General features: G+C 37.0%; 2 protein-coding genes across 2 annotated transcripts; one reads left to right on the top strand and one right to left on the bottom strand.

Moving 5' to 3' along the window:
* Nucleotides 1-416: 416 nt before the first annotated feature.
* On the bottom strand, nt 417-16,426 carry LOC144434155 (mitogen-activated protein kinase kinase kinase 20-like). The gene is made up of 15 exons (XM_078122610.1): nt 16,333-16,426; nt 13,684-13,862; nt 12,662-12,749; nt 11,072-11,170; nt 10,157-10,251; nt 9,458-9,595; nt 9,075-9,161; nt 7,925-8,054; nt 7,230-7,281; nt 6,343-6,554; nt 5,737-5,939; nt 4,988-5,086; nt 4,175-4,366; nt 3,543-3,825; nt 417-2,875 (listed from the first exon to the last, which is right to left on the bottom strand). The coding sequence occupies exons 1-15, from the start codon at nt 16,376-16,378 to the stop codon at nt 1,653-1,655; spliced, it is 3,126 nt and encodes a 1,041-aa protein (XP_077978736.1). The 5' UTR covers nt 16,379-16,426; the 3' UTR covers nt 417-1,652.
* A 532-nt stretch (nt 16,427-16,958) lies between these two features.
* On the top strand, nt 16,959-25,167 carry LOC144433885 (uncharacterized). Its single transcript, XM_078122277.1, has 2 exons — nt 16,959-17,073; nt 19,603-25,167. Exon 2 carries the CDS (start codon nt 19,652-19,654, stop codon nt 22,268-22,270), a length of 2,619 nt encoding a protein of 872 aa, XP_077978403.1. The 5' UTR covers nt 16,959-17,073; nt 19,603-19,651; the 3' UTR covers nt 22,271-25,167.
* The last annotated feature ends 577 nt before the right edge of the window (nt 25,168-25,744 follow it).

Raw genomic sequence — 25,744 nt, 5'->3', positions numbered from 1 at the left:
AGTAAATAAACAAATTGAAACAGTATATTTTCATACTTGATATGAATGCTATTATGAGTGTAGCCCATTGAGAAAGTGCTTTACTTCAGTGATAATTGTTGTATTTTTCCATGAAGTTAACACAGTACTCAGCAACCATGTTGAAATTTAAAATGACTAAATTTTGATATAATTTTGACAATATCAAATACACATACTACTAAAGTATAGACATGCACAGTTGATGCTATGGCCTGTAACACAAACATACCATTCACGAGCAAGTTTTCATTTCATCTATTAACATTATTTCAAAGTTTATAAACTGAACAGGCATCAATATACAGATGTTAAGAAAGTTTACAAAATACTTACAACATCAAAATTACACAATACTGCCAGCAGTTTCACATGTAAAGGTGAAAAAAAAAGTATTCTGACCTTCCCAAATATCTTCATTATTTAAGCCACTCAATCAGAAGATCGTACCTTGATTCCCAAACTGAATATCATATTTAAAGTAAAATTGAAATCTGTGATAACATAATATACTTATTTAGTGTCACAACTGCATTTGGATCAAGAGAACTGTGGACATCACTGCCTGTAATCATAGCATGTAATCCTGGGTATTAATTATACATTCATATGGAAAGGCTATCTGTAAATTCATTGGTCAAAGCACACATTATTTCATATTATGCAAATGAGGACACAGTAACCTGAGAAGCAAGGCCATATATACCAAAGGTTACACAAAATGATGACAGGCAATGGAGTAACAAGGTAAACACAAACTCAAATAAATACCAGATGAAAGTAACATTGTTTGAGTCCATGGCATATTTTGCTATCAATCAACAGGGTTTCTCAACTTCTTTTGAAGAATGCTATATTGCCCCTCTCTTCATTACACTTTAACACACTGTGGTTTGAATTCTGACTGTCATACCATGATTATAGGCTTTGGTTTGTATCTAGCACATTTTGTACATCACCACCTACAGTCATTACGTACACATAATCATTGGCATCAATTATGTATTCATAGGGAAAGGCTACCTGTATACTGATTGGTCAAAGCACACATTACATCATATTATGCTAATGAAGACAGATTCAAGATATCAAAGCTTGAACATTTGGAAGTCAGCAATATTATTCACAAGATTTCTAAAATATCTTTAAGTTAATAGCTTGGACAAATTTGGATGGTACAGATTAGGAGTACCACATTTACATTCAATTTTGGCCTTTCAAAGGTTTTATAATCTCATTTTAATACCCAAAATGTCTGAACACTGACTGGGGTATTAAAAGTACAACTTTGTAGACAAAAATGTTTTCACCGAGACCGAGAACGAAACCTAGATAACAATACAAATGACGCTGTATTTCTGATCAAAATAAATGGGGTATTTAAGTGTGGATGTAACTCATTTTCCAGGGTTCAATTCATGACCATGTAAAGCCCTAGGATATTATGAAAATGTTGATTCCTAAAAAATTATAATTTCACTTCACTTTTCAGGAATGACACACAGCTCAATGATGCAAAAGTATCTTTTTTCCTAGGTTTTAAAACATGCTAAATGAATTAATGACAGTTCCAGCCATACTTCAATTCCCCTTTAAAACAAAATGCATTGAAATGGCGTATATATATCTCTTGGCTATTTCCTCATCCATTTCATATTACCCCCATGCACGGTTGCACTATTGCAAGTTGGTCCACCTGCCCCTACATTGCCACTTCTTTCCTCCCCATACCCTACCCCACTGTAGTTTCCACCTCTCTTCCAAGGTCGCCTGCCCCTACCCCATCCCCTATTTGGCCATTCTTTGGAAGTCCTGTTTGCAGATTCAGGTTGTTTTTCAACACTGTCTGGTGTATCACTACTGGCAGTACTGTGTTGTCTTTCTACGTGATGATGTCGGCGGTGATAGCTTGGTCTGCGTTGCACGTTAGATTCATTGGTCTCTGCATAGTTGCTGTCGTCACTATCTTCTGGTGTTTTGCTTAGATTTGAAAACCTCCTACGAGGGTTCCATCTACGTGGTGTTGACCTTTCTTGTTGCTTAAATTCATAATGTCTCCTGTCATTGGAATCAGTGTCAGTGCCTGCACTGATCGCCCTAGAGTAACCCCTACCACCTTCTGTGTGTCTTTGTTCATGATGCCTTTCATCTTGTGTATCACTCTTACTGCGGGAGTAATTTCCTCTTCCTCTACCCCTGCCCCCTCGAAAACCCCTTCTTTGTCCTCGATTAAATCCACGGAAAAATCCTCTCCCTCTTTGAGATGGAGTCTGAGTGCCAGAGTCTTCTGTTTCTGGATGATATCCACTATCAGCCTCACTGTGTTTATTATAACCTTTGGCGTTACCTTTGTCCCAACCATTACCCCACCCTGCATCTTGTCGTTTACCCTTATGCCTAGATTTGTTCCCATACTGTGGAGGTCCACTTTGTCGCCTGCTTGAAGTTCTTGACTTAGCGTCATGAGTTGCCATGGCAACGGTGTCATTCTGTGAGTAAGATCTTTTCTTGATGGCATCAGCATAACTTGATGACAGAGAATTGACATCATTATCAAGTGTTGATGTAGAAATAGTTGATGTTGATCCCCTCTCTGATGCCCTTGGGGTAGCATTATCCTCCTCCTCCTCTTCTTCCTCCTCATTTTCCGACCCAAGTATAAATTCTACTTTCCCACTAAACTCTCGTGACAATCTCCTTTGTCCTAGAGACATTTGTTGCAGAGATTGTTCTGTAAATTTCTCAGATTGAGATCGCCTGTACAGCGGTGTAGGTGAGGTAGGTCTCCCTGCCATGACACCAGGTGGAGGTGTCCTTAGTTTTCCAGAGACAACATTTGCCCAAACTGATGGATTGCCTGCAAAAGAAAAAGTATGAAAAGAAGTGATGTTTAAATATTATCTTTTTCTGAATAACTCAGTTAGCATTTAGCACAACAGAAAGAGGCATTCTTACTACATTTTAACACAATGAACATAACATGCTAGTTGTGAACAACATAGCTTATTGTGCTTTTCAGTACCCATCAGAGAAATTTCATTTCAGATGAGGTAATATGTCAGATTTTTTACCTAATTTGCATACACACAACGGTGTCATGAACAATTCTTCATCTTCACATCCCTAGAAACATCCCCACTCAATTTCAGAACAATTTGCCTTTTTTTTTTACCAATAATCACATCCTTTACCAAAATCATATATCTATGCTCTGCTCATTTTGATTTGACAGCAGTTCAATGGTTTTGACTTGAAGTCATTTATACACACCTGAAAACACACACACACACACACACACACACACACACACACACACACACACACACACACACACAGAGAGACAGACACTTCACCATGCCTTTAGCACTACTGAAGTTCTGTCATGCAAACAACACGTGCAAAAAAACTGCCTACTGTTTACAGCTAATGTGGTACACTTACATGATATGCATTAATTCTTCAGTAACTTTTAACATTTCATCTCTGTATCAAGTAAAACTTGACAAATAACACATCAAACTTACTTTCACTACGGTCTCTGAATCCAGACGGAGGGGGAGGACCTGTCATGTAATTCAGATTTCTCTCACTCCATACACCCTTCAATGTTGGCGATGTCACCGAATGGGTCAAAGGTCGTGAAGACCAATGTTGTGTATTGTACAAACTATCTGGCGTGCTACGGCCTGAACTACCGCTTCCACCACATTTGTAAACAATGGACACAGATTTCTCTGTCACCGCTCCACCTTCTTTTAGCTGGACTTTGTGCACACATTTGGTGCTCCTTGGTTTCTTAACATGGTTCTGTTGATGGAGAAAAAGATTTACATATTAAAATTAATCATATAGATTACTACTCATGACTTTAATATTCTGGGCTACCTTTTCATAGCTTTATAGAAGGGGGACTACATCTAACAAAGCTGTCACTGACAAGTGGCTGACTTGTCACATTTTATACCTATACACAAACTTTTTTTCTCACTTGACTTTCTTCTTCTCTTTTTTAACTCACTGTCTGTCAGTCTTTGTACCTGTCCGTGTCTTTGTGCCTGTCTGTCTTGCTCCCTCCACACACACACACACACACACACACACACACACACGCACCCCCCCCCCCCCACACACACACACACACCCACACACAACTTACTTCATAAGTGACAACACATTCCACATTCATAGATTGGGTAGGTCCTACATGCCAGTTTTCCTCTACAAATGGTGGTTGATATATTTTATTCATATCATAGGGAGGTGATTTAGATATAAACGTAATTTCTTTGATACAAGTCAAAGCAGCTGATTCTCCATCAATCTCCAGATACATCTTCCATTTATGGTCCTTGCAGCAAAAGAAAAATCACAGTGAATTTCATAAATTAACCCACTGATGTGTGAAACTATTGGAAGGATCAAGTCATTTCTGTAGTCCTTCACTGTTGATAAATTAGCATGATTATAACGATTATTATGTAGTTGCTGTGTTGAAGAAACAAGGTTCAGTGTAAACCTAGTAAAACAATCGTGGTTTTTTACTCAAGAACAACAAAGTAATGAATCTCTTAGTACCCACTTTCATCTATAATCCTTGATGACAACCACATCACATCAATCAATATCAACACCTGAGTGTCCGTACATAATAATAAATAAATAATAAATGAGCACTTATATAGTGCCATATATCCCAAAAAAATGTTCATAGGCACTTAACAGGAAATATCGAAAGAAAGAACATTAAAAAATCCAGAGAAATTAAATTGACATATTTGGCAATTTAAATGTGGGGTTTTTTCTCAGTTATGCTGGTATAGCATCCTTTGGTGCAAAACTTGGATTTGTTGAGTGTTAAACAAACAACACAGAATGCATACTGCTATGTAGGGAGGTCAGAACAACACTTGGTCAGAAGTTTACAGCCACTGGTATTGTTTCTGAAAATAATTTATACAGAAGAGTTTACCTGTACTGATGCTCCTAGTCTACAGTGATTTCCAACCAGCAGTGTCAAGGTCAAGCTCTTTTGTACTGGTGGTGATACTTGTTTACTGTGAGACTGTGTCTGGAATTTAAATAAACACAAAATCACATAATTCAGAAATGTATTGATATTTATACAATTTCCAGAAAAAATAGCAATTGTATGGCTTATTCTCATGACAAGATAATTTTTAGTGATGTTCTAGAAGTCCTTTTAATTTTACATCTTTCATTGAAGAATTTTTTTTTTGTAAATTTGTTTGGCAATTATGCTGTCAAATCAGAATTAGTAACATTGGCAACTAAAATGTCTTTCATAACAAATTTAAAGAAAGAGTTGTACTTCTATATCAGGACACTAGAGGGCGTAGTTCACCAGAGGTGTATAATGAGTAATTTTAATTTGCCTAGGTTTTAGAAATCACATGAAATTGGCATTGATAACATTCATTTGGTCAACAATATGTTTAGAAAGAGGCTAAAACACATATATTTCACCAACTTGCTACTTATATCAAAACAGCGATAAAATTGTCAAGAACAGAAAACAGCGGACCAAATGTATATTATTCACATTTGTATTCAAGCTAGGGAGCTAGGGCTACGGTTAGGTTAAGATAAGAACAGGGTAAGACTCCCTAACATACATTTGATATGCATCACCTTCAATGGTTGGCCATCATTCCACATGTATCCGACAACATTCAAACCACATAGATCGTAAAAACTTACCACAGCAAGTGGAGGGAAATGTAAGAGTCTGTGATTGTCTTGTTTCAAAGTCTCTATTTCAGAGAACAAGTCTACCCGATGTCCCACTGACGTAACGCCCATAGATTTCAAGTCATCTATTGTCAGTAACAACATCCTGCGTCCGTTGATGTCATTTTGTTTGAAAATATCAGCATACTGAGACAGGTCACTGCAATTTACACCTACAAAGAAGCAAATATTTTACTTGAAGTTATTGACAACGAACACCATTACAGATACAATTTGTTTTTAAAGGAACATAATTGACCTCAAAGCAGCTTACTGTATATTCATACATAACTATCGCACCTTTCTTATTCCAATTCTAATTCTACCAGCATTTTCAACTGAGTGTTGTAGAAAGTGACTAGGTGTAACCACGGAAACTTTTACATACAAACTTTTTTGCTATAAACATACACACTGCATGTAGAAATGCTGGGCTGGATGTTCAGCAGAATCTTTTCAAAAAAAAAAAAGCTTGTTTAAACAAAAGCACTTGGCTTACAGCTGTGTGAGGGCGCTAACATGGTAGCTGTGATGAGTAAATATCTAGATACGAACACTCACAAAGCCACTACTCACCATCACTTCCTAATTGCTGTATCCACACGTACACCTGATCCTCAGTCCAAAAGTTCACGTCATGATCTAGTGGAGGAATATGTAAATGATGTTGCTCTAGAATCTTCTCTCGTTGCTCCACAAGTTTTTCTCTTTCTTCAAGTTCCCGCTCTTTACTGCACAAGTCTCTTTCCACTTTCTTTAGCCTCTCAAATGTTTCTTCAATGTCCTTCCTGTCAGACAGATGGAAGAGATGGAACCTTATAGTTACAGATAGCTACATGGACTGGGAAAAACTTGAAGAAAAATCAACTGGAAAAGTTGATTGCCAAAGCTGAGACAATTTCATCTACAGTTCTAAAGTTCACAACAGTACAAACATCATGGTGTTATACAACATGTACATTTTGACTGGAGCAGCTGAAATTATGCTTACAGCAAATATTGTTGATAATACAGTCCCTAACTTATACAAATAAAAAGTCACTGAAGATAGAACTATATTTGACAAAAGGTGGAAGTTACTGATCATAGATCTTGGATCCAATCTAAGATCTTAAAGTACAGACAATGTGTATTTCACAACTAACGCTTGTTGTAGGTGTAGTAAGTAAAGAGATTGGCTTAGTTTATTGAACATTACATAGCCTGGTTATCCCCACTAACTATTACATTTGGTTTCTTCCTATTCTTTTCTCTGGAATGGATGAAACCATTTTAAGTTGTTTGGGTTATGCTTGAAATAAAAACTTCACGTTCATGGTCATCACTACACAGTGTACCAAGACTGTACTACAGAATCCCAAATATTTACACAACTTAGGATATCTGACAGTTGATACAAATCATATCTTTAAGAATTACAATCCTGATCAGTGAAATGAAACCAATATGCAAATTAAACTTACTTCCATTCTTCTTTGTTTGCCAGAAAGGAATTTGTTTCTTCAGATAATTCACCTGTGAAAAACACAAAATAAACATTATATACATTCATTCATTCATTTACTAACTGACTGACTGACTGACTGTCTGACAGACTAACTAATTGACATGGACTGACTGACTGTGTATGTATGTCTGTCTGTCTGTCTGTCTGTCTGTCTGTCTGACTGACTGACTGACTGACTGACTGACTGATTGACTGGCAGTCTGACTTACTTACTTACTGACTGACTGACTGACTGACTCGGGAACAACTTTCAAAGAAACATCTGCTGCACTATATAATGCACATAGCCTAGGTCATATTTTAAATATTTATTTGGATTTTCTATTTAACACTCTCAAAGAGCCATTCTAGTACTTTCATTATTTCAATAAAACATAAATTTGTTACTGAATTCAGAGAGCCTTATACCTGTGTATACATTGGAACAGGTTGGGCAAGACATAGACAGAATTATGTGAACCAGACGTTCAGCGTAGTATAAGAACAGTTTTTCAGGTTAAAGTCAAGCTTGCACACCACATTTTCCAACTATCAGACCAGTTTATATAAATAATGTAAAGGGTAGTGTATTATTTACTAGGTAAACCTATGTAAGGCTACAATAAATCACCACTAGAGAGCGCTGTTCGTTTGACAGATCATTTGACTTACTGTCATCCAGCATCTGTTCCAATCTGGCAAGTATTTCAGGAAATGATGGTCTTTTTTTGGCATCTTCATCCCAGCACTGTTGCATCAAATCAGCAAATAATCTAGGACAGCTGGTAGGAACAGTCAGCCTCTGTCAGGGAAAACAGAAAAAAAGGAAATTGTACATCACAAATTGCCTTCAACTATCAATCATGAATGACCAGTGGTGAATAGCTCAAGAATGAGAACTGCAATAAACTAAACTGTCTTCTTACTGCCTTCCAATTCACTTGTTTGTAAAATCAACACAGATGTAAAAGATACCGAAACTACACTGTGGCAGTCCCTAAAAGTAGTCAAATCACCAAGTTAGCCATTACGGACAGATTTAATATTCCAAAGCCCTACACAACCTATTTGCTCTGGTGGAACAAAGAACTTGTTCGAGCTTGGCCACAACCAAAACTGTTTGCACTTGTGTTTTTTGCCTTTGCTTGGCCTGGCCATGGATAGGCCCTAGATAAAAGGTCCAATGTGACCTACCCCGGTAGTACGGTATGTAGCAACTGATAGAGTTGTTAGGTATCTAGATATGATACAACTGTAACATTATTTTTTGGTAACCAAAACATTTTTTCAAATATAGTCTTGTTTATCAAGCATTTTATTCGCACTGAATCTCTTCTAATATGCTATGTTAATGCTGATATAATCAAATAAGTCATCATCAAAGACACATAAACTAAAATAATGTACTTTAGTTTAATAGTGACTGTTTAATTTGGTTACTTCCACTGGGCTAATGCATTTCAATGTATATCATGTAATAATACTAATCTTTATTCTTCCAAATAAATTTGTTGAATGGTCATCACGGGAGCAGCACCCTAGTGTCCTAGCATTGAAGAAGCAGGCAGAAACTGGTGTTCCCTGGAGGGTCAAACTAAGCATCACCCTTCTTATATGCAGACCTGGTTAAATTTTAATCAAACCCGATGTTTGGCCGCTTTGAACCCAGACTGCAGAAATAAGAGGCGTATAAGCTAACTACTCAACCACCGACAACCCGACCCGATGTATGTTTAAGTTGTACACGATAATAATAATCAAATTGTGGTTTCAGTAACTGTAATTGTTGAGATCTAAGCATAAGATTATAACTAACACAGACCTCATTTTTATCAACGACAATCCAAGCCACCTGAATTCCTTCTAACCCTTTAAATGGTACTTCACGGGTAAGTAACTCCCATAACACCTGTGAAAAAAATGCAATATTGTTATTACATCATGCACATCACAAGCTTTTGCATTTGAAGTGAAAACATACAATTATTCTTATTTACTTTAATACCCAAACTTTTTGTCTCAACAAATACAAAGACTAAGAGATTAGAAAATGCACTGTTATCACCACGGATTTTGCCATAAATCTTTGCTGGGAGTTCCCATCGTCTATGTCTTGAGGGAGGTTAGAGGATTTCTATGGCCACCAACCCATCCAGATTTCTAAATGAGGAATGTTTCCATGCCGTATAAAGTGTTAATACTTACTACTCCATAGGAGAACGTATCAGCTGTCTCAGACACTGGTAGACTCTGTATGACTTCAGGTGCCATCCATGGAAATGTACCAGCTAATGACATCTTGGTTGTACTACCCATAAATCTAGATGCTCCAAAGTCACACAACTGGAAGAAATAAACAAATATCTCAACATAAAACAAGATTTAATATCTTCTTTGGAGTGTATGCTGGACAAAACTTACATCAATTCAGAGGCACTCTGTTTTTTGAACTTGTAGAAAATAGAAACATTAAAACGGATGTTCCCGGCAACAATACTTGCAGCCTCAGATATGGACGTCCATCATACGCAATACAAACAACACATTGAAGACCACGCAGTCGCAATGCTTTTCTCACGTGATCTCGAAGTACAGGATAACGAGGTAGAACTGAGCAGTTAATTAATGGGCATAAATTATATATGGGGAGTGGGGGTTATATTGGTCTGTAAGATATGACATGTGCCACACTATCAGCTGTCACTTTGTTTATCACTTACAGCTTATAGCATGGCACAACATGTAATTATCAAACAGCCAAGGGGCAATATCTTATTTTAAGTTCAAATCATTCTTGCCTTTCTTCCTATTTCACCAATTTGACAATAGTAACTACATTGTTTTCATATATACTGCTATAATAGACCCATCAACACATCATATGGTTGTGACTAAGTTACTTACCTTTATAATAAAATCAGAGCTTATAACACAGTTCTTAGATTTCAAATCTCGATGAATGACTTTCACCGGAGCTTCATTATGTAAATAATTCACACCTGAAAGAGGTAATATAACACTGTGACTCCAAGTACAGTAGTAATTACTAGTATGTAAGGTGTTGTGCACAGTACCAGGGACAAATTATATGTATATACCTGGTTTGTGTATAATTTATACACTATGGTCAGCCTTACAAATCTTCACTCCAGGGTTTAAACTAATCAAATCTTTTTGACAAATATGAATGTTGTTTTAACCTTTGCAGTTTCTAGTAATTACACTCTAAACATAGAGTGTCAGGCTTTAAAAGGTTAAGATATGGAGGTCACGAAATGAAGGGAGCCCTCTATAGTATAGTATAGTATAGTATGCATTTATGCCAAGTTTGGAATTGAGTTTCATACATGTCAAAGATATGGCTGTCCATAGATAGACAACTGGATGCACAGACATGAACAGACAGATGGACAGACATGGGTCATGCCTATAAAGCCTTCTGTGCCATGCCCACTAGGAGCGAATAAATGTGTTCAAAATTAATTCATATTTGTAGCCACCCAAACTGCATTCACACTCAAGCAAGCAAATGGCAATAATCAGACACAACACTTGAAGCAGACTACAATTCTTCAGACTCTAAAATGCATCTTCTAACTGGGAAATAATGACATTTTTTGGTCAAATATTTGATAAAATCTACACAAAAGAAACATTTCACTGTAGACACACATACATCAGACCAGTTTTCTAATTTCATTCAGGTTAATACTTTCAAATTTGATTTGCAACGATTCAAAGATAAATGCAAATAGTTAAGTTTTTCACTTGTAATTTTCAACGAAATGATAAAAAGAATGCAATATACAATATACTTACCTAATGCGATATGTAAAGACCAGGCTAGTATCTGTTCAAAGCCAAGGTCATTCTTGACATTATTTAAGTAGGCGTATACTGACCCTAAGGGTGCATACTCTGTCAACAGAAAGACATAGAGAAGGTTTATTGAAACTACACAGTTAAGGTCAAAGGTTAAAGGTCAACAACAGTTGACTATACATGCAAGTACCAATGGAATTTGGCTAGTTTCATTTAGTAGCTGGAATTCCACAAATTTTAGATTAAATTTAATTGAATTGTACATTCAGATTTTCTTCAAACTAATTTTGTTGGTGTCAGCTGGGGTTGAATTTTATCGAACAAAGATAAAAATATTCTTTTTCTTCTAAATATTTCACCGGGTTTAATACATAATTTTGTGTTAAGTGAAGAACAAAGAACTCATACAAACGTCAAAATTCTTATTTTAGGGATAATAGGAGTATATTTGAGCAAATGTGTAGAAAACTGTTACTGCACACACCTTAAATACAACCAAAGCCACAACACAACACAACACAACACAACACAACACAACACAACACAACCCCCCCCCCCCCCCATCCCTACAGTAAGGTGGGTATATACTAACGGTATAAAATTACATTTGTCTAAAAAGAGTTGAAAGGTCACAAACTCCAGGGTCAATCTAGACTGTAAAGATATGTCAATTGTTTAGCTGTATCAGACTTCTAAACCAACAATACCTGATTAACTGTCACAATGTCCTATCTTACAGACTAGGGTCAAAATGTTATCAAAGTTAACAATACTATTGTTCAACATTCCTATCGTCCAACATTCCTTTTTTAAAGTATTTCCTGGAACTCATAAGATATGAAGAATTCTGAGAATAACACAAACCGTTCCATTTTCCCAGAAGCACTGCACGTTGTGATAAATAGTTGTGTTGCTACTGCACTCTGTACAACAGAGTTGTATGCTACATACATATTATTCTGTTCACCACTTGGCTTTCTTTCAGTTTCTGTTATTCTAGTGCCTGGACATTTTCACTAAAGATATATTTTCTCTTCTTTCAATAGAAAGCAAATACACAAAAATAAGCTTTGACTAAAATTACCTTCTAGTTAACACAATGCATCAAGTTCAGAGTAATTTGTAAGAATTAGTCCTTGGGAACTAATTGAAGGTTGTAAAATGGTTGAAATTTCTGGTTATGGAAATATCTAGTGTCCAAGTAATTCTGACAGTTCGGTAGTATCTTCAAATTGGACTGCAAAAATGGTACTTTTAAGATTTGTCTGTACTAACTGTATTTAAAGGAGTACAGAAGCAATTTCTATTGTACCATCTAGGCTTACAGTTATTAATAACTTACCAGTACCAAGGTAATAATTGGGTACCTGAGTTACAGCACCATAACTTACCAGTAACAAGGCAATAATTGGGTACCTGAGTTACAGCACTATAACTTACCAGTAACAAGGCAATAATTGGGTACCTGAGTTACAGCACCATAACTTACCAGTACCAAGGTAATAATTGGGTACCTGAGTTACAGCACCATAACTTACCAGTACCAAGGTAATAATTGGGTACCTGAGTTACAGCACCATAACTTACCAGTAACAAGGCAATAATTGGGTTCCTGAGTTACAGCACCATAAAACTTGATAATATTTCTATGACTGAGTTGACTTAGTACTTGAGCCTGCAAAAAATGATAATTTAACAATTGTATCAGTTTATCATACATTATACACATGTTGACAGATCACAGGGGCAATATCATATGTCTACTTCCTAGAGGAATTGTGGGGTTACCCACAGGCCTGAAGGGAGCTGATGTATGGCTTATAAACAAGCACCTGGACAATCACTGGAAGAACATAGATATCAAGTGTAATTACAAGGCAAAATTCAAGCAGAGCAGAATTCCAGACCAGTTGGATCTGAACATATAGGCTGCAAAGCCTGTGTTCAGAATACACCTAAGTAAACCTAAGTAAACCTGACGTATGATGTACAATCAGTCAACGTGTTTTGTAACACACCACATCATTTCCCATATTGTATGCTGTACCTAAAAAGTATACAGTACATGTACACTGCAGGGTTACCATAAGATAGTTTGGAAATCAGTACAGGAATCAGCAAAGTTTACTCCTTTAATAATTACCAACTTTGTTCATTCCAAATTCTATCTGGCACGAGGGTGGCAAGTTTGTGTTCAGAAAATTGTACACGCTGTGAAGTTTCTACCCTAGTGTCTATACCAGCAGAAGGTGACACCATATTCATCTGCTGTGAAAGCATGTACACATGCACATATGATTTTTTAGTGATGATGTTCATACAGGCATGACCATGAAAATTGTTAACTGGTAAACATCATTTGCATTGAACAGTGCAAAAATTCTAAAATACCATGTGACCAGGTATTGACAAATCACAACATAGGAAATGGATTAGGAGTGTTACAAAAAGAACTGTTTCCTTCAAATGTTTCCATTTCAATGTTTTGCCCCCCCCCCCCCCACCCTCCTCCAAATCCACCAAAGCTGAGAACATTCCCACATACTTTGCAGCATCTCTTTTCAGTCACTAAATCATACTTTTGTGATCAAACAAAAAAATAGACCAACCTCTTTTTCCAAGAAGAGTAATTTTTTGACCGCCACTTCCATGTCTTTTGATTTCCATTTTGCCCTATACACACTGCCAAATGTACCACATCCACACCTCTCATAGAATTCCAAGTCTTCCCATTTGACTTCCACAAAATCACACATTGTGAGAGCATGTTGGGTCAAATTGTTAAGACCTGCAATCAAATAATATAAAAAAATAAATGAAATCAATTTCCCCACAATTTCAATATAAATTAACAAATATTACATGGATAAGAGTGTTGTATGATGTACTACGTGTCTATGTTTCTTTATTTTTCATGTTTTATTCAAATTTTACTGCAGTTGTCCAAAGTCTGCAGTTGTCCAAAGTCTATTATGATCTCGCCCACCCTACCCCCATCCCAAAAAACTATTATGGTCATGAACTCAATCTCAATGACTCTAAAATGACTCTAAAATGATACAGATACAGATACAGATACAGATACAGATACAGATACAGATACAGATACAGATACAGATACAGATACAGATACAGATACAGATACAGATACAGATACAGATAACAAGCAGGGTAATTTGGTTCATTTATTGAAGTCAGTTGGTAAAGGTCTAATGTCATATTTCCATCAAGTCAACTGGGGACACAATTATTGTAATTTGATCATTCAAACCACATGGGACAACAAACAGGGCTATTGTCATATTTCCAGGTACTCACAAAGATAATATGACATACCACCCAAGGTTTTAACACAATGCCAACACTAACAAGTATATACTCCAATTATTATTATGAAATATTAAAACATTTCAACAGTTATCAATATCCATAGTAACGATTTTGTTTGAAAAACTAAGCTTCATCATTTCAGACTCATTATCATCCAGTACTAAAAATAACTGACTTTTACTCAATCTTACAAGCACCTGCCACACCTTCTTTTCTTTTCTTGGCTAAAGTAACTAAGTAATGGCGTTGAAAAAATACTTCAAAAAAAGTACCTATACCTCCCACCTTCTGGGACATCCCTACAGCCATGTTAGCTGCCTACAGCTTACACATGTTCTTTATGTCTAAATTTGCATAACCTCAAAACACTTTTTTTTTCAAGGAATACTAAGTATATACTGGCACCAAACTATTGCAGTTTTTTCTTTGTTATAATTATATGAATGGAAATTCAACTGAATATCTGTAAAACTGGACAAAAATAAATTGTTTTCATCATTAATAATGTGATCAATCTCAGTGACACCGGAGAGACATCACTGATCCCTGTCATAATAAAGCTAGACCCCATCTACCACTTCGTTCATATCATGGTGACGTAATTTTACATGACATTGAATTTTAATTACTTAATTTAAACAAAACAAAAAAAAACCACAAAAACAATAAGTGACAGAAAAAAAATCATGGCCAAGAACAGTAATGGGAAAGAAGAATGTGGTAAGACTGTGTCAACAGCTATGTTTTGATGTTCTACATGTACATCCATAGGACATTTTATATACATTGTATCATGTATGTGCACTAAGGCTAAAAATGTTTCTTGTCCTTGCGCGCCATCTGAAATCATGCGCGTCACACATTTTTACTTTATTTTCCCGTTTTCGCCAACATCTACTTTCCATATTGATGGTGAAACCTAACAGCTGAGAAGTACAGATGAGAGGCTGTAAAAGTTTACAATGCATGTAGTTTACTTTCAGAGTTTAATATTAAAATGTTATTTAATTTTTCAGGGCAGCTTCAGTGGTAACACCATGTATGTGATAGTGTAATGGTTGATGAGTCAGTGTGCTTCCCCAACCAACACTCACCGCATCATTTTTTTAATTTACCTAGGACGAGAAACAAACTCTTTTGTTTTTTTTTGCCTAATCCTGCTTGCAAATGGTGTACAGGGCTCGATTCTAAAATTGTTCCTTTACACAAGAGGAGAGGAGTGTTGTCAGAATCGAGTCCAGACTTACTCCTCTGTAAGCAGGGCCGTATAAAAATACCTGCTCTATCAATGACCTAATATGACCATGATAAATCTCCGATGATTCTGCAGCCAGGACAGATCATCATCATCAGAGCCAAATATTACCTTCCAGTATTACCATGATGGCGACTAATATACAATTTTATAGCAAAAATTGTTGTAGGGCGTGTATAAGAAAAGATATTCGTTGAGCAAGAGATGGGGAAACCCCAATTATGGAAACAACACGCCGATTCCCGGATTGCGCAAGATTCCAGGGTTCCACGATACGACCTTGACGGATTGTAAACAAGTTGTATCAATAAACAATGTCATCATCCGTATATGAGCGATCAATCTCACCGACTTCGCATCGGAGAGAAGCTCCGGTGTAAACATCACTAGATCTCACAATGTCCTAAGAAAGCGGGGCACAGAGTAAAATATTTCCTCTACACTAATATCAATGACTATTACATTGTCATGCACTTAGTAAGCAAGCCTGGCAGATGAGTCACGCCGCGATCGCTGCATGTCGTTCGTGCAGTCACCGAGTTAACCCAACTTCACGTTTCGCTCGCTCTTGCAAAAGCAGGCACTGCTATGGTGACAGTGTCACACCGCGCCGATCGCTGACACATTACACACGTACACCATCGTTTTGTGTAATCTAAGCCCTTATACTTACCCGCCGTTTTGGAAACGGCTTCACTGGCCACGTTTGGATGCTTCATGTACAAACTTCACAGCACATGAATCACTCGCTCGTCGCGTCGAAACCCTCAATCAAATGAATGTGGTCTGTTTGTCCTTCCGGAAGGAGATACAACTGCCGTAAAGGTACACCTTGCCGCAATACAGAATAAAAAGTCATTACTCTAGCATATAGATGACAGAGGAACTGCTATAATTTATAATACAAATATTATTACTGTGTTTAGTCATAGAATATTTCATAAAATTCTTAGATATAAGAAAGGAGCGTTTGCGATAACATTAACTCACCCTTTTCAGGTAACCGTTTCACACGTACCTGGTTGATATGAGGTACATCCACAAACCAAACCAGCTCCGCTAAATTATATATTCAGTTACTTTTATTAATTTTCTTCTGCATATTTTGCAAAATACGAATTAATCCCACTGATTAACGAACGGGAGAGGTGCGAAATAGATGTGATGTCGGTGGAACTTATTCTTTACATGCGCAATAACAATGAAATGGTTGAGGTGTGCATTGTAATTGTTTACTTAGATTCCTTATGGGAACTCACTAACATTGTGTGCTAGCAATGCACTACGCTGTGGTCCATACTGTGGTCTGCCAACGTACTACGGGGTCTACGCACGGAGACCCAAATATGACAACACGTACGTAATGATTGAAACAGTTTTTGGGCATTATGGAGTAAGGGCCGTAATTAAGGAAGTAAGTATCGCTACCACATTCCAAAAAATCGGTTGACAAGGACATAGAGGTGACAAGCAAATATAAACAAAATGTGTTGTTTATTATATGCACTGCATGTATGTCTTATCATGGAAGTATAACCCACCATGGTCTTATCATGGTCATATGATGTATTTCTGTTGCAGTGAAGGAGTGGTGAATGACATTGAAAGTGTCGAATGACAGTGACATCCAAGATCTACCAAGATGTCTTTCTTAACATTTGATTTATTGGGAAATTGATCGACTGATTACTTAAATCGTTGATTGATTGATTGATTGATTGATTGATTGATTGATTGATCAATCGATCAACTGTCCAGATCAGGTGATGTTGAATTTGTAAACTTTGTTTTTGAGATGTTTTAGATTTATCTTTAAATATTTCCATCGACAGTCACATGATAGGATAGACAGCACTGACTGACATAGCTCAATAAATATGATACTAGTATTATAAATGCATCAACTACTTATCAGTATCCAACTTTGACAGATTTTAAAATCTTCAAGTAATTTATTGTACACTTCCACAAGTGAAGTAAACTTCGAGACAAACTTTTTGAAACCAATTGATGAATCTATCATCAACTATGTAAACATTTTAGATGGAGACTAGATTAAATCAGCTCCACAATATCTCACTTTTGAAATCAATGACATTTTTTGAATTGGAGCATAGTAGTCAAATTTACAGTGTTATATTTGCGGTGAAAATAATGATATACATTTTTGTTATATTCAATAATTGGGGGGGGGGGCAGTAGAGCCACCAATCTGATTAAAATCTGATGTAGATGTTGGCTAATCGTTCATTGTTATTTTACCTTCGTTATTTTGAATTGACCTTCTTGGTACATGTTTACATTTTTTATCCTGATCGCCTCCTCTAGCCGACATCTACATCCAATTTTAATCAGATTGTAGAGCCACCAACAGTGTGAATCTGGGTAAATGAGAGGACAGTGGGAGGTAATGACTTGTTCATTTAATCCCAATTAGGCCTATAAAAAGAATTGTTTGGTTCCGGGTTACCTTGAAATCAGGAACATTGTGAAATCTCATGAGAAATAGTTATAGTGGATGCAGAAATTGACATCAACTTAAAAAGACAATATAAAACTGTTCTTCCAATCTGTAATGGCTGTACATCTGATGGGCATAACACAGAGACTATATGGAAGACATAACTACCTGAACTAGACAATCACATATGGTTAAAAAAAAGATCAAATAATAAAACAAAAATTCCAAAATCTACCCACCCAACCTATTCTAAAATTGAGCATTATCGGAACTACACAATTTCTTTTAGGCTTTACATGTATAATGTGAAGAAATTGTGCCATACACATTATATTACATTGAACGCAAATCCTCAGCTCACAACGGAATCACTTGTCAACTGGGATATTGCTTTCTCCCAGTAGGGGAAAAACAATATACCAAACTAATAAGTAAATCCTAAATTTTATCAATCTTGTGTGCTACATAGATACAAGACACAATATAATTGCTTTACCTCAACTTATGTTTAACAGCAATTTTTTTTTTTACATTTCACATTTTCATGTCAAAGATAAGCATATCTGAATATGAAAACATGGTTTCTACTTATTATACAATATTGTAGGAAGTGTAATATAGTGAAAGTAGATGTTGCAGACACATTTGAAGTTGAAATATTAAAATATCAATTGATGGGAAAACGTTAAGATGACGGTGATTCATTACCAGTCTCTACAAATGTAAACAATTTGCTTAAATAATCACAAATCTCACAGATCGCCTGTTTTGACTCTTTTTTCTCACATGTGCAATTTTTGAATAGTTTGTTTTGCATCTTCTGATGAAGAAACAATAAAGAACCATTTTCAAGGTTGTGGTTTGGGGCATTTAGACTCACCTTTTAAAGGATAAGTCTTTTCTTGAGACAGAAAAAAAAAAGGTTTTTAAAATATTGCCAGGTTGTATGGCAAACTGTAGGAATTTCTTATCTAATACATGAATCACAAATATAAGAATATGGTAGACTACTTCAAAATTTATAGTTGAAATGATGTTGGCTTGGTGTTTCACTCATAGGACATGCTTTTGACACAAAGATAACAACTCCAGACAGACTAACACAATAGCAGAGATGCAACACTTACACTGAAGCAGGATCCTTTACCCTATCACATTGAAAATTGATATGTGTTGGAATTCTTTTACGGCTAGAAACAGGCTTCTGCTGAAAAAATTAAACGTTGACTTGATCATTTAATGACTTCAACTGTTTACTTTCCAACTGATAATCAACATGTTAACATCCCCACTATGATGTACAGAACCTATATAATTGTTTCTTTTTGCATTTGAAGTTGTCTGAGTGTGTGTAACTAAAATGTTATGTCACATGAGTTATGTCGCCAAGGCAACATCATTCATATACTGTAATGGGTTAAATTTCCTGATCAGCTTGTGTACAAAAGTATGTTAATGAATTTTTAATTCCACTTCTTACAGGGAAGGGATATGATGGTCAGGTGATGGTCAGGTGATTGACATCACAGCCATGGCACAACAAATAGAGGAATTGTTGAATTGTCCAGTATGTCTGGAAAGGTTTACCAGACCTAAAATACTACCCTGTCAACACACATTCTGCCAGCGTCCATGTCTGGAAAATCTTGTGGACATTCGCACCAGGGCCCTCAAATGTCCAGAATGTCGACGTGAACACAAAATACCACGAAATGGGATTAGTGGTTTTCCCAACAATTTGACAATCTCACGCTTCTTGGATATTCCAGCAGACACTTTGAATAGCACTATTGGAGGAAGAGGTTCCCAGAGGGGGACAGGAACAGGGAGTGATCAGAGATGTGCATCGTGTGAGGCTGAGTTGACTGATGGATCAAAATGTTCACACTGCAACAGAAGTTTCTGTCAAAGCTGCAAGAACAGACATAGGGATGAAGTGAAGTTAGACATAGGCCGACTTGTGAATCATCTACGACGGGGGTCACCAAAGATATCTGATGCACTGACTGTGGTTGAACAGAGGAGTGATCGGCTGACCCAACACTGTGAGTCTGTTAAGGGTGAGATACAAGGTCATGTTGATCGACTTGTTGCAGAGTTACGGAACCGAGAACATATGCTGCTTAGTGAAGTTGAAACTTTCATGTTGGCTGAATCAAGAGCATTGAATATTCAGAAAGAGAACCTAGAAGTGCAGTTAGCGAGTACATCGAGTCATTGTGATGCTACAGAGAGACATTTGAACGGTGCCCCAAACGACGTTGGTCTCCATGAATTAGGGACTTTATACTCACAATGTGTGCAGTTTGTGGATCAATTGAGAAACCTGGATGTAAATCCAGCTATCACTCAAAACAAGAAAGTAAAGTTCACAGAAACAAATCGGCATGAATTCCATTCAAGTTTAATGTCATATGGTGAAGTTAGCATCATTAATCAAAACAATGCACGTCCAAGTTCAAATTCAAGGCCAGTACCTCGTCCAACTTCAAATTCAAGACCTGTCCCACTTCCAACTTCAAATTCAAGACCTGTTCCTCTTCCAACTTCAGATTCAATGCCAGCATCAAGAGGATTGAGGAGATCAAGAAGTACACCTCCTCCCCCAACTACCAGTGACTTTATAAGCCTACAAATCAACCATGCCATACCAAGTGCAATATTTGGTGAACCACCCCCATTGAGAACCGAGTCTACAGTTACTCCCACCAGAGCTAGTCCCACCAGGGCAGCCTCTAGTACCGGCATCCCACCATTTAGTCACTGGCCACCTGGTGATGGTGATAATCCTAGTTTACTATTTCGAGACATTGAAGATCTTGCTGGCAGTACAACAGGACAGCCTGGAAACCATACCATAGGACCACAGGTGACAAGAAGCGCAGTCGTTAGGGGACCTAGAGGAAGACGACGTCAGTGGGATCGACCAGTCATCAGTAGTTTTGCTAATGATATGGTTGGTATTGCTGAAGTCAGTGACAGCCAATCAGATTTTAGAAATCCTGCAGGTAACCTGACGATTGGTGAGAATCACTATGAACGTCCTGTTACAAGAACGATGAATCATGACTCATCAACTCCGCCAACGAGGACACAAATCTCAGTTACCCAGGCAACGAATTCTAACTCTGACTTTAGAAATCCTGCCGGGAATCTAACAATTGGCCCAAGACCAAGACCACGTAGGTTTGATATTAGATTGGATGGTAATACAGATGAATTTATTATCATAGAGGATGGCGACAATGCTGCTCTTCCAAGTAGGAGAGAAATTAGCCAGGAACCTCCCCCTTTTGTCAATTACTACCAGAAAGGAAGATCACAGTTACGCTTTGGTAAGAAGGGTGGTGCCGAGTCCAGTTTCTCATGGCCTAGAGGTGTCACCACACTACCTGACAATCAAATTGTAGTATGTGATAGCAGTAACCATCGAGTCCAAGTGTTTGATGAGAGTGGACAGATCCTGTGTACCTTTGGCAGTCGTGGTACAGGGAATGGTGAGTTTGACTGTTTGACAGGCGTATGCGTTAACAGTAGAGGGCAACTTGTCATAGCAGACAGATATAATCATCGAATTCAAATAATGGAACCCAGTGGTAGGTTTGTCAGCACATTTGGCAAAGAGGGTGCAGGTGATGGAGAGTTAAACTACCCCTGGGGAGTGGCCTGTGATCGGTCAGATAACGTCTATGTCTGTGACAAAGATAACCACCGAATCCAGGTATTCAGACCAGATGGCACCTTCGTGCGTAAGTTTGGTCGACATGGTAACATGTCTGGTCAGCTGGATCATCCCCACTACCTGGCGATCCACAACAACAAAGTCTATATCAGTGATAGTGGCAATCACTGCATCCAGGTATTCAACTGTGAGGGCCAGTTTCAATACAAATTTGGCCAGGAAGGCAGCAACTACGGCCAGTTCAAGTACCCTCGTGGCATTGTCGTAGATTCACGCGGCTACATCATTGTCGGTGACAGCGGAAATAACAGGGTTCAGATCTTCCGTCCATCTGGTACATATATGTCAAGTTTTGGTACCTATGGTACAGGTAATGGCCAGGTCAAAGGAGTGGAAGGAATTGGGTTGATGTCTAATGGCAAGATTGTAGTCGTTGACAGAGAAAACCACAGAGTGCAGCTATTCTAGGTGATGTCATACATTGACAGAAAACCAACAAGATTATCTCAGCTAGATGATGTCATATATCAACAAAAAAACAATGATAGTATCTCTCTAGGTGATGTTGTACTTTGACATAAAACCAGCTAGTACAGTTATGTCATTGTCATAGTAACTACTAGCCTCTTTATGGTGCTGCACACAGATGCCTCCTCACAGAGGCCGGGGTTAGAATGAGTGCAGTGCAGCAAATTTGGAACAGTTGTCCTAACCTAACAAGAAGAACCAATCAGAGAGTCTGTTCTGTGAAAGCTGATCATTGATTGGTCATGACAATTCTCAATGAGGTATTACTCATGAATAATTAATATCCATATAATACAAACACAGTTTGTTTGTTTTCTGTTGGATTGGTTGCATCAGTAGGAAAATATACTATTGCTTTTTGAGAATAATTATGTATAGTGCAAACAACTGAGTAAAGCTGTTACAAACAGTCATAAATTGGAAAAACACCACTTACAATACAGCTATGGTCTAGGTGCTGTTATGTAAGTGATAATAAGGACATTATGTAAATGTCGTCATGGTAACATAAACCATAGGTATAAATTAGTTTACGTACAAAAATAAATATGAAAGCCAATGAATTTCTAAACTATGTCACTTTGATATGCAGGTTGAATACACAATACCTGTAATACATATCACTCAGCTAGTAGAAAGTCTTGTAATGTAAAGCACATCCTGTCAAAATATAGGTTTTATAAACCATTAGTTATCAATGAGGCAAGGGGGGTGGCTTCGATTACATCTCTCTCTTTCTGTATCGTTGATGTTCAAACGCAACACAAAGGTGAGGGAGCAATACTAACAAGCCCTAGGGTAGGGAGTAGAAATATTGATTAGCTGTTTCTGATTTGTATATATACTAGTAGCTGAGAAACTGTCACAACTCAACATTTTCTGATGGCTGATCTTTTCCCTTACATCCACATTTGTTAGACTACTGTATTTTCAAAATACAGGTACATTGTAGTCTTTTGCTGACTGAAATCACTGAAAAGTGATAAATTGACTCGAGTTCAACTATTATTCTCAATAGCCAAGTCATCTTAGATTTCATCCCTAAGGTTACAAACACTCTCTGTAGATCAGACTTCCTTTCAACCGCAAGTTGTGTGACTTGTGAGTTATCATCTATTGTCTCCTGCAATTTACACAGATGCTCAAATGCTTTAAAAAGCAAATTAATAATTGCCTTATCACACAGTGTCATTTGCATTTAAGGTTTTGCACAATTTTAGAGAAATAATGACATGGACAAATTTGTTATAATGTACAACTTGCTGCTCAAGCCCTCCATAAAAGAAACTGTCCACTGTCCAGAGGAATGTTGATGGATCTAGTGACAGCGCCCCCAGTGGCAGATTCTGTAAATCTCTCCCCTCAGGTCTACTGATCATAAAACCTTTGGGTAGTCACTTCCTATTGAAATGATCACTACAGCTGGGTAGAACAATAGATAAAAACACAGTACTGCTTGTGCTTGAGATGTGTTTGGTTGTCGTTTGTACTTGACAAGATGGCTTTGAAATATGTATATTTGATATATATAGATTTGTACAGAATTTCATATTTTTTTTTGTATTTTGTGATATGAAAGGACCAATGTTTTATAGATGTAGGAGTGTATTTATGTTATAGGTTGCGTCCATATCATTTTCAACAATCCGTCCTGATTCAATTTTTTGCTGTGACCCTTTCATTGTTTTCATACTACAAATTACATTTCTTTTGAATCTCGTTTTGACAAATCAAGGTATTCTCTGAGTACAGTATCAGTTGTCATCGTGACATTCCTTGAACTTGTTTCCTTGGTGTTTGCAATGTGAGTGCATCCCAAACGGTTTAACCTGATTGGCTGCCATTAACAACTCAAAGTACAGTTGGGTGCCATGATGTGCTTTAGTAGTTTTGAAGATGACAAGGCATGGCAGGTCCATACCTTTGTCGATTCTGTGATCCAACATCCCCTATTAAGTATTTTTAGAGCTGATGTTGTGTTTTTATGTCAATTGACCTATCAACCAATTTTGAAGACTTTGGTGTCTGAGGCAACCATGTTGAAAAAAAAACAGTTTGATAGTAAAAGGGGTGTATTTGTGATTGGTTGGTCAATTTTGTTTGCTAGACAACAGCTTGTAACTGTTTTGGAGCCAAACTACAACGAAATTCAAATGACCAGTGTGAAAGGAATGACTGGTGATTTTCAAGATAAACTCAATTAATAGACCCCTGTATATAAACAATCACACTCTTTGGAAAGTCGAATTCAAACAATCAACTGACAAGTGTGATATCTGATAACAGGAGGTCGTGAAATAGATATCTTGTGTTCAATCTCAGTCTAAGGTTCAATCCATTGTTTTGCAAGATTGTCTATAAAAAATAGTGTTTCTACTAAGGTCATTTTCACATTTTACGCATTTCATTGTAACTATACAACCCTGTAAGGAAAGGGTTCAAGCTATGATGATTAGAAACGATATTGTTGTCATAATCCCATGATTATTCAAAGACGAATAAATCTATGTTTACAATGATGAGGAAGTCATTTGAAATTGATGAAATTGATTTCAGTGATCCCCATGGTAACAGTAAGTGACAACACAGTTTAATATATTGCGCAATAAGTTATTAACGAAATGAAACAATAGAATTGTACAGAAGAATTCAAACTTCTCTAAAAATAAATCTTAAAAGTAAATTTAAAAAAATTATGAATTGTAATCTGAATGCTGCAGTGATAAAGTTTGTATTTTGTTTTATTTTTTATTTGATGCTTGCTTTCACCATGTACATAATGTAAATGAGGTTTTATTTGATGTGCATAAATATGGTTTTTAAAATCACTCACAAAATTACAACTGTAACTGTATATTTTTTGCAAATATTAAATTGTTGTTTGTGAAATAAACAATATATAATGAGATGTCGCAATTCTTAATGTTGATATTTGGCTGGGTTTCCCACCCCGTCAAGGTGCTCAAAGTGCTTTAGAATTATTAATCCTGGCTCAGATCTATAGCGGCACAATGGCCCTTTATACTTCCTCAACTCCCCGGGGAGCATACAATCCATTGCAGCCTTTGTAAGCGCATAGGATTAAAGCATTCCCATTGGAACTTCTATCCTACCAGGTCCCTAATTATACAGCTGGGTTGACTGAGGCACAGTCATGGTTCAAATCTTGCCCAAGGACTTTAGCCATTCAGAAACGTATCTGGGTGAAGTGTTTTATGTTTTTTGACAAATACACATCTCTTCAACATGTTCAATCAAAAAGAGCTAAAGCAAGTGATACAGTGATACACAATTATTGCAATTTTATTGTTTTCATTATCATCATCAACAAGTAAATACAATACTTGATAAAGAATTTATATTACCTAATTAACATCTCACCACCACCCAATCATTCATACTGCTCACCCCTAT

Source organism: Glandiceps talaboti, chromosome 4, assembly GCF_964340395.1.
Source record: "Glandiceps talaboti chromosome 4, keGlaTala1.1, whole genome shotgun sequence".
NCBI classification, from domain to species: Eukaryota; Metazoa; Hemichordata; class Enteropneusta; family Spengelidae; genus Glandiceps; species Glandiceps talaboti.
This window is presented reverse-complemented; position numbering and strand designations above follow the sequence as displayed.